The 11,038-nt window shown below is 34.7% G+C and overlaps 1 protein-coding gene across 1 annotated transcript; it reads left to right on the plus strand.

Moving 5' to 3' along the window:
- The first annotated feature begins 1,661 nt into the window (after positions 1–1,661).
- LOC119835321 (somatostatin receptor type 2-like) lies at positions 1,662–6,832 on the plus strand. Its single transcript, XM_038360076.1, has 3 exons — positions 1,662–1,723; positions 4,372–4,421; positions 5,105–6,832. The coding sequence occupies exon 3, from the start codon at positions 5,163–5,165 to the stop codon at positions 6,405–6,407; it is 1,245 nt and encodes a 414-aa protein (XP_038216004.1). The 5' UTR covers positions 1,662–1,723; positions 4,372–4,421; positions 5,105–5,162; the 3' UTR covers positions 6,408–6,832.
- Positions 6,833–11,038: the final 4,206 nt, after the last annotated feature.

An 11,038-nucleotide genomic window follows, 5' to 3' on the forward strand; every position in this document is an offset into this window, starting at 1 on the left:
AGTTAGTAATACTTATATTATAAACACGAAAGTTTGTAAGTATGGGTGGATGGATAGATGTTTGTTTATTTTTCATGCCAAAACAAATTTTCATATATATATATACATATAAAATTTAGTACGGAGGTAGATTATAGTCTGAGTTGAAAGTATCCTACGGTACTTTTACCCGGGTACCACGCTAGTGACGCCGCGGATTACATCTAGTTTGATTATATGTTATACGTTGCCCTTCACATTTACGTATACGCACACAGTATAACGCTCCGTACGTACACCAATAATTTTGTTTTTCCGAACTAGAATTTACGGCGTCTGTGACGATATCGCGTTGTGTTTATTGTTGTAGGGAATAAACGGAACGATGCTGCCGCGAATAGTCGTAACTTATCGTACTAATAGTCTTATTTTGGATCAGTCTTTGATTTGTTTGAAAAATTAATCATTTACTACGTAAATCTTGTTGGCCTGATTCAAGCATTACGTTGTATAGCAATGTATATATTATTAAATAATGCGTAATTGGTTATGATGATAGACCGGTAAAATATGTCTTTGTCGATTGAAGTTTTAAACGTAGTTTTTCCTTATTTTATGTGTTTCTGAAAACAAAATGTCTTTATATATATCATAGTCGATACAAAAGTTGGAAGAATCTGCTATCTGATGTATTCGCTCTCCAATTAAACTCGCTTATTCTTTTGATATCAAAGCGTTGTTCTATTCACATACATATGGTTATAAGGACCTGTATCAGTTAAAATATAAATACTTTGATATTGTTCAATTTTATTGGCTATAAAATGAAATATTCCTTTCATCAACTCACGATATAAAGACAAAATATTTATGGCTTGAATCAGTCGCGATAAGACTCACAGAAAAGAGTAGATTTACAATCGATAGTTCTCATTTATCCTGATAAACTTCAATGTCAATTTGTTTACGAATAATTTTTCAGCTGGAAATCTGTTTTTAAAAGCAATGCGCCGAATTTAACTTGATAATAATCCAACTCAGAAACAAACCCGATTTTTCGGTGAATTTAACATTGTTTCGCAATATTAATTCCAAGGTTTTAATTTCTGTTTGAATGAATCTCTAAGCTTTCAATTTTTATAAAACATTGAAAGTTGAATATAGTTTATGATAAATGCTGAAAGAACATTCAAAGAAGGCAATAAATACTGGAAAAGTTTAATAATTTAAACGGAAGGTCTCTGCAAATAAAAAAAATCTGTCTACTTCATATTCACTGATATACATATGATTTATTAACGACAGACTAACATCATTCGTGCCATAAACTTATTTAAATTGTTAAAAGTTAAATCTTATGTAATATAATCTAATCTTTAGAACTAAAAAAACCTTCAAGAAACAAAGTCTTGTAATAGAAATTGAAAGTAATATCAGATTGAGAATGGATTCGACAGGATAGTACACAAAACTAAAAAAAAGTATGACTGTGACATAGGAATTTATTTTATTTAATACGTACGTACAACAAATGTATAACCTTATATTATAGCAATACTAAAACATTATTGATATATTAGCAGTGATTATTGATGTGTAAGAGCGTGACCTATTTCCGTTGAATTCCCGCAAATAATATAAAAATATTTCACAACATGACAGCAATTTATTTTTATTGTTTCAGATGCGACAAGCCGTCTAGGATCAATTTTATTACATCGCCACTTACGCCGTTTCGTCGAAGGTAATATCTTATATGATATATCATAAATTATAATACATGATAAATACTTATATAACTTCACCTATATTTAGTACGTGTCGAACATAAATTTCCTCGACGAGGATTGGTATACATCTAAATATTGACAAACGGAATGAATTATATGCTGCATATTTTAACTCAAAAATAAAGCTAAATGACGCATAAATGTGGTTTGTAAAATGACGCATGTGCTAACAATAATAAGAGGAGTATTTATAGCGCGCAATAACAATGGCCCTCGGGTCTAAAATTAAATAAATGTAAATATAAATACAGCATTAGATCCGTGTAGTGGAAATACATCGTGTTTATCAACAGAATGAAACCGCATGCGTGGATTCATAGGTTCATAATAAAAGTGCCCGGATTTTGGTTTCAATTTGATTGCGGCTGTTTTGGTTGAAAACAAAAGAGGTTCAAAATTCGGTGATTCCGTAGGTTTTTTTAACCGATTGGTGTTATTTTTCTGTGTTTGTTAGGAAATTTTTGTCATTTGGTCCCGTTTTAGAATTTGGCGTGGTACTTCCCTCCTAGAGGGAATCCAGGCCTACCTGATGTAAAGTAGAGGTTATCTAGACATGCTTGCTTGAGAGAAACCTGTTCACTCTTGCCTTGACCTAGATTATAAGTTTTCAGAAAAACGTGCGACGGCAGACAATCCCAATCCTTAGCAGTTCGTATGAGGAATGAGGTGGATATTTTGGGCAATATAAATATTTCTATTATCGCATAAAATACCTGCTTAATTCAAAATGCTTTTATTAATATAAGAGTTTTTGAGTACCTTATCAGCTGAGAGGTGAAGCTTAGAAACCAACCATGCAGATGGCAGATGTAAAAAATAGATTAAAAATGTTGTTTAATTGTTTCCATTGCATATTTACACTTAGGTGTACCTTAAGACATTATACAATCCTTGCCATTCAAATCGAGTCGTAAGAAGTCAGCTACATACACACATGGCGATAATAACGTGTTAAAATCTATAATCTACAATACTACTGAAGAACCACTAAATACATTATTATAGCTATCAATTAATAACATACCTTTTTCATTGGGCTCGGCGTGCGATATGGATTGGCGACGGACAAAAAACCACTAGAAAAATAAGGTATACTCCGTGTGATAGTTGTTTTTACTTTATTTTTCAATCTTCAAAGGCTGGTGACTCTTGATACACAATGTTAGTAGACAAAAGCCTCTGTCCAATGGAGATTGGGCCGTAGCTACTGATGGAACTGCTTCTAGTGGATGCATACAATGTTGCCATACATCCAAAGTTCATCTTCGGAAATAAATGCCACTTTTGTTTTTATTTTTTATCTTAAGCGAAGTTCACAGGTGCAAGACATAAAAGTGGGACAAATAGTTTTCTGCGATATGCTCAAAATATATAATATGTAACCAAAATTATTGCAATGAGAATTAAATATTATTGCAAACTTTAGCAGCCCATCATTTATGATAATATATCTTTATGTAATAAATTTGTTTATATTTGTTTGGTTTTCTGTTATGTCGCAACAGAGCGGTTTCGATATAATTTTTGGAATTTGGTCTGGAAATAGTTAGGAGGTAAGGGTGACAAAGGTCAATTAACGCGCTGAAACATCTCATCCCCGTGGGAATTCCTTTCACCATGCGGGCAAAGCCGAGGATGAAAAGTTAGTTTACTAATAAATGGATGGGTATTGCCCCATCCATTTATAAGAATTGTTGTTGAAAGTAATAAAACTTAAAAAATAAGACAATGTAATAAACATAATAATTTTTATCAAAAAAACCAAATGACTTACAAATTTGTAAAAATTAGACCAAATTTCCACACCAGGACAAGGTACCAGGTTTCAAATAAAAAAAGGAATCATCAAAATTGGTTCACCCAGCCGTTGTGAAAACAAACCAAAAAATACAGTCGGATAATGAGCTCCTTATTTAAGTCAGTTGAAAGCAGCGTCCAATTATCCATACAGCCTAACATTAGTGGTTAATTACCTAACATGGAATTTTAACGTATAAATTTTCAACATTTCAACGAATCGAATCTCATTTGCGTGCTATTTGACAGCAGCGTGTCTATCGAACCCCACGCGTGTAGACAATATTTAACAAACAGCACGTTATTAATCGGAATGTCTTTATTTATCCTCGATCAAACGCAACACGAACTCAGCCATTGTTCTATTTTAGCGGCCAACGGACCGCCCTGTAAACACCGAGGCTTGAGTGCCAAATGTTCAGTCTACAGCCACAAATACCTATATTTAACTAATACTTGGAGAACATTACATAATTTGTTTCCAGAATGTTCGGGAAAATAAATACAAATTAATTGTGGGTTGAGATCAAATTCGGTCTCTTATTATATCTGTGCTCAGTACAGTAGAAAGTGTAAAGAAAATGTATATTCCTTTTATGCGTATTCCATTTAAGCTATTTAAACAAAGTACCAACATTTTTAACCTCCTCAAAAATCTGATATATCATCATAACATTTGGATTACAGACTGAAAACAATCAACTTTTTTTAAACATTGAATCAAATACAAGTATTGAGAATTATATATGTCTAATACGCAATACTTAAGATGATACAGCATTAATATTATTTAATTTTGTTACAGATCCATTGCTCGCCTAGCATTGTTATTATCGGAACCAACTGAAACAAAATGTAAGTGAACAACGTTCAATAAGATATCATATTACTTACGGACTACTTGGTAAAAGTTGAAAAGGTCTCATGGAAATTCTTTGGACACTTTCGAGGGTAATCTAATAATCTCGACGCATAATCAGAGTAAAAGGCCAAAGAAAACAATCGCTACATTAAAGTTATTTCGTGAGAAGCAGGAATTCAGGTCACATGTATTATGTCATAAATTTGACCGTTATTTGAAATGATATGGATTATTTTGAATGGATTTTAAGATATAATCAAATAACCACAGCCATCCCTGATCCACGGATGTCTATGGTTATTTGATTTAGTGTCCTGTATTTTTTCTTTTTTCTAGTAGGCAACGTATATTTGGTATAACGTAATGCGTTGGTTAGTTTGCTTTCTTATATTATAAAAAAACAAAGTTAGTCAGGGTCTATGTAACAGCGAGTCTAAGAATGCGTCAATTACTCCAGCATAAGGTAATAATATGCAGGGGAGACTAGTCGTTCTCAATACCGGTATTTTTCACTCAAAATAATCTGGATACACGAAAATTAGTTTCCCATTATGAAGTAATTTCTAACCATTCGCCTATCATAACACAAAAAAGAAAAACAAGCAACCGTTTACTTGAATCATTTATAGTATACTCAGTGAAAATTAACTTAAATGTATGTTTATTTTCTTTACAGGTAAAGACCTTGAATAAGGCAGCATTTCACATTTAACGGAACAACAAATCTTGCTAAAATGGAGATAGAAGAAGTAGAAATGTATGGTAACGGCAACTACGCCTACGATGAAAACGGCACTTTCAACAGCACCTTCGAGAACTGTCCTAACATAAACCTTCCAGTGGTGTACGTCGTCACGCAAATCCTGTACGCGATAGTGTGTGTCGTCGGCCTGCTGGGTAACACTCTGGTCATATACGTCGTCCTGCGCTATTCCAAAATGCAAACAGTGACCAATATGTACATCGTGAATCTAGCCATCGCAGATGAATGCTTTCTGATCGGCATACCCTTCCTCATCATAACCATGTCGCGCGGAGCGTGGCCGTTCGGCAGGTTTATGTGCAAAGCTTACATGATATCCACAGGAATAAACCAATTCACGAGCAGTATTTTCCATTGTATAATGAGCGCTGATAGATATATAGCGGTGTGTCATCCGATCGCTGCGCCGCGGTTTCGGACGCCATTCGTGTCTCGTATCGTAGCGGCGACCGCCTGGACCGCGTCAGCCCTAGTCATGACGCCGATATTTATGTACACAACATTGATACCCACCGAGAACGGGGTTTCTTGCAACATCGTGTGGCCGGAACGTGACTTCAACAAAGGCTCGAGGACTTTCACCTTATACTCATTTGCGTTGGGCTTTGCCGCGCCATTAACGCTCATTTTCATCTTCTACTGCCTCGTTATTCGAAAACTGAAAACTGTGGGGCCGAAAAATAAATCCAAAGAAAAGAAACGCTCTCACAGGAAGGTGACGCGGCTGGTGTTAACGGTTATAGCGGTATACGTATTATGTTGGCTTCCTTATTGGACGTTTCAAGTAGCCCTAATTTATTCCCCTCCCACGGAGTGTGCGAGCCGCATAACAATAACTGTTTTCCTGGTTGCCGCCTGCTTCAGCTATAGTAACTCGGCCATGAATCCTATTCTTTATGCTTTCTTGTCGGATAATTTCAAGAAGAGCTTTTTGAAGGCGTGTACTTGCGCTGCAGGAAAGGACGTGAATGCGGCGCTGCATGTGGAGAACAGTGTGATACCGAGGAAGAAAGGTGCCGGCGCAGCCCGGGCGCAGGCCAGAGCCGCAAACGAGAAAAGAAAGGCTGCTCCGGGGATAGGTGGATCTAGATCTGAGGCGTCCACTGCGATGACGTCACAGTCGATGGCAGTGAACGAGCCGCTCCACATGGACACTCGGCCGTCGACGCTCACCCCGCTCATAACGCCAAACGGCCTCACCCACACGAGGCTCTGAGTGCGGGCCTCTCGCCGCCAGCGCGAGCCCTCCACGTCGCTCCTCGAGGAAGACACCCTGATTGTATCTATAGATTAGTTCGATGTAAGCGCATACGTGTATAATCTCCGACAGCTAAGTGACATGAGCCCTGTCATTGTAGCTGTCGAATGTTTTTTATCAAATCTCAATGTTATTTAAATGTCAAATTGATGTGATGCGTGGGCGTGTATGGGGAGTCAGTTCCTTGGAGTCGCGTCGAGTGAACATTGGGTGTGAAGGATACGTGTAAAGTTATGTTGGACGGACATGTTTCGACCTGGGGTTGTAACGATGAATTTATTAAGTTTAGGTAGTTTTCTCGCAAGGCGAATAAGTTTAACATTTGTATACCAGTTAGTGTAAAAATGTACATATCGTGTAAATATTCATAAATTGTCATATTGTCAGAATTGGATTAAATTACATATTGAATATTGGGAGATGTGTTTTTTTTTTTCTTCCCTATATATTTATCAGACCATCCGAGAATATTTATGTCTAGAATGACCCGGTGAAGCGGACATGTCTATACTACACTTGCTTCCTGATCGATTTTCTTTTAAGGGAAGGGTCGACTACACTGTCCTACTGAACTAAAATATATTTTCCGACAATATTAATATATTGTATCAGATGAAACAAACACAATGTTTTTGGCAAAATATACAATAAGCATTTTGAGAGTGCAATAAACACTGAACTGATTTATTAACATGATTTACTTCTTAATAGATACAGATAGAATATTGGAAATAATTTAATGCTATAACTGCTGATTCCGGATTAATCTCCGAAAGGGCTGCGGGATTTTAGTAGAATTTTTGCTAGAAGATAGCTCATTTATTTTAAGGTTTTGAAGTTTGATCTGAAATTTTTCTAATAACAGTATTAATGACTTAATAAAATAGTCATTTTCATTCTTAAAAAAAGGTTTTCTCAGGGAATATTTATTATTATTCTAAGATGCACTAACGAAAATACGCGTTTGATTACAACCAAATATCTCAATCATCATGGTTCATAAATTTTATTCAGTCAATATAGAGAGCTAAAATAAGATAAAATAAATAAATTTCCTTTCTCTTGTAAAAAATACGAATGTTCCTAGAGCAAAACATTTTATGCACTCAGTTACATCTTGTTATATTAATTAAACTCGAAACATTTAGGCCACTAAAGACTTCAAATAATGCAACTATGTGTTTAAAAGATGGAATTAAATAATCTTATATGCATTTTATATACATAATAAGCAAATAGAAACATCATCTTCATAGCACATAACCTTTTCATATAAGATATAATAATTTTGTGAAAAAGATTACGGAGAAAATAAAATCTAGCAACCAAATTAAATGTCAACGATGCTAGTATTTACACTGCAATAGAAAAGAAGACTACAAAGTGATATGATTATCGCTTTACGAGAAATCGAGTTCACGAACAAACGTTTCAATCTTTTTAACTACCAAGTTTTTAAAAGGCATCGTTGACATTTTCATATTCAAAGCAAATTCAAGTAGATGACATCTATACGAAGTTTAAACGGTATGCCTAAAGTTTAACTTTTAAAGGATTCAAATGATTATCTTGTTATGTCGACTCCGAACGTATGGAGATCGTTCTGAACATATTCGAAGCCTGTTTCATTTTTAAGGTCTCTTGTAGGTTGGGAGAAAATGAAATAAGGCACTGAAGTTGGGAATTTAATAATAGCCGACGTACTTATTACGTGTTCATCGATAATTGAGTTTGTTAATAAGAACTGTTTAAGAAATTATCGTTCACTTGGTAATATTGGTAAATTTTGCAAGACATTATCTTATAAGTTGGCAACAAATTTTCTATTTGCCGCAATGTTATTATAATAAGTTACTTGAAACTTCGATTAATTTTTATGACTTTAAAAGTTTATATATTCGGAATATTTTAAATTTAATTTTTAAAGAGAATTACGTAAATACAACATTTTAAATGTTATGAACGATACCGTAATCTACAACCTACTTTATATCCAACAAACAAACTACAAGAGTACTCTTGCTTAAGGGGGTTCCTTGCTAACTTGTTAAAGTTTAATACAAATTTGAACAAGTAATATCTGGTCTGTTATTGAAACAATCATAGATAACAGTAACATGGAAAGCATAGATTTATATCTATAGTGATTAGCATTCTTTAGTAGATTATAGTAGTTTAGTATACGTCTGGTGTCTTGTAGTAATTTAAGGAAATAATGAGAAAATAGTTTATGAGCAAGCGGTATCTAAGTCTAATAGATGAAAACAACGACAGGAGAGAGGTGGAGCGAATTACACACATACCTGCTAAGGTTCTAAAGAGAGAGCTCATGCCTTTAATAGGTATAATACACACCAAATATTACTTGTTTAAAAAAGTAAATTATCAAAGAAACTCACGTACAAAAGCTAATAAAGCAAATGAGGGGAAGATTAATCGGCCGATGTGTGTCACAACGACGCGACGGAGTGGCAGACAAATTGACAAGCCGCCCTATATTTACATCTACACGGCTTCACATGAGATTAATATTTGCATACAAATATGAGCAAGTGGCTTACGTCAGCTGCGGACAGTCTGAGCGATTGAATCGGGCTGGGTCCATTATGTACTGAGTGGAACGTTCTAGCAATCGTGAAGAAAGCACGGATGTAAATTAATGTATTAATGATAGTTATGGACGTTAAAACTATAGGGGGTTGGTGGATGCTGTTGGATAGTCAATATTCGAAATCGAACTACAATGTTAATTTTAGAAGACTTCGTTTCAAATGCATAGCGTCTTACTCTTACTGGTTCCCTGTATACATTTTAAAGTCAACCTTTTCTATAATATAGTCTGATAAGGGGTACGTGGGGGTTCGCTCTATTATCGTAACTAAGGATAGTATGATAATAATGTGATAGCTCGTAAATTAATATTTTAACTCGTAAATGAATGTTAAAACTATGTTATTGCGAGTCAAAAGGGCTTGTATAAGAAATAATTAGAGTTTGACTTTATCTTCTATCTGACTTTAAAAAAAGGAGGATGCTCTCAACTCTACTATATTTTTCGTGTTTGTTAGTTCGTAATCTCAAACTGGGAAGCTTTGAACGCTGGTGCCTATCGTTTGGTTTCATTTAATGATACTCTGTACAGTAATGCTAAAACATTGAACAAATGAAATCTACTCAATATATTTCTTCTAATCTGCATTTGATTTAGGAAATCAAATAGACATGTAATTTTAGGAGGCCGTTGCCCATATCCTTTTGCTTACCTTTCCTAGTCTTTTATTCCTCTCGTCAGTCCTTTCTTAATCTCTTTTTAATTTAAAGTCGGAAATCCGGGCAAGTCAAAGGGCGGTGGTAGCACTTACCGTCAGGAGACCCACCAGCTCCATTGCCGATGATGAAAGTTTAATTCACTCACAAAATAATCATTTCGTAATATTAATTATGCTATATTTTAAATCTGACACAATATAAAGACATACTAAAAAGAGACATGAGACACTTCTGGGTTTTTTAACAGCCAATAAAATTATTTGCAACTGTTTTCTCAAGAATGAAACCATCAAAGCTGTGGGTAAACATTATTTCATTTCCATGCAATAAACGTCAAGTGCGAATGTTTGCTTACAGAATGAAGTATGTCAGTATGTTGCAATTGCTTATTGAATTAGGTTTGTGGGTCAATTACGTACCGACCACGACCGCCGGCCACGCCATCTTACGCACGGGCTTGGGGCTAATATGTGTCATTGTATTTTTGAAATCTAAGGGTTTAGTTGTTAAGTATTTATTTCATTTATTAATGGTGTGAATTGGTAGCATGCTAAGTGTTTCGTACGTTTTTGTGACAGTTCCCAAACCCGTTCCTTCTATTCCGTCTATAATCATTCCTTATACCTTATTCTCTAAAAGTGGGCAGCGCATTCGCAGAGGCACTACCTATGCGAATTTTCATGGGTGGTGATGATCGCTTACTATCTCGTGAACCACCAGCTCAATTGTCCCCTATGACATAAAAAATATTAATATAATTAAAGTTGTACCAAAAACTTAATTTCATAATTCTTAATATGCTTAAATACTAATAATAATAATAATACAAAAACAGATTTCAATACATGAAAGTGACGAAGTTAATTTAAGTCTCCTTTTTTATTTGATATCAGACTTACCGTTTCACAGTTCCGCATCCGATGAAAAAAAGTAAATAAAAACATTCCATTTATATCAATCTTCTGTCTCCTAAACGAATATTCTAGCTGCAAACCCATTAATTACAAGGAACTAAACAAATCCTCACAAAGGCCATTGTTCAAAAGTCAAGATGAAGATATATTGTGACATTTTCATATTTCGTACAAAACAAAAGGTTAGTCATTAATTATCACCCAAAATGTCGGACGAATATCGTCCCCGGATCGCCGGGAAACAATACTGTTTTAATTAGTCTATATCATTCTTCTGTTATTACCATAATAGTTGACTGATCATAGGAAAAAAAATAGTCAAAATACTTGTATCGTATATTTGCCCTCATTTCTTGAATATAGAGAAAAAAATATAATTGTCTGTTATTTTAAACGTAAAATATG

This window comes from Zerene cesonia, chromosome 20 (genome assembly GCF_012273895.1).
Source record: "Zerene cesonia ecotype Mississippi chromosome 20, Zerene_cesonia_1.1, whole genome shotgun sequence".
Classification (NCBI taxonomy): Eukaryota; Metazoa; Arthropoda; class Insecta; order Lepidoptera; family Pieridae; genus Zerene; species Zerene cesonia.

Coding starts and splice junctions, on each gene's coding strand:
- LOC119835321 (XM_038360076.1), top strand. CDS start 5,163: ATGGAGATAGAAGAAGTAGAAATGTATGGTAACGGCAACTACGCCTAC.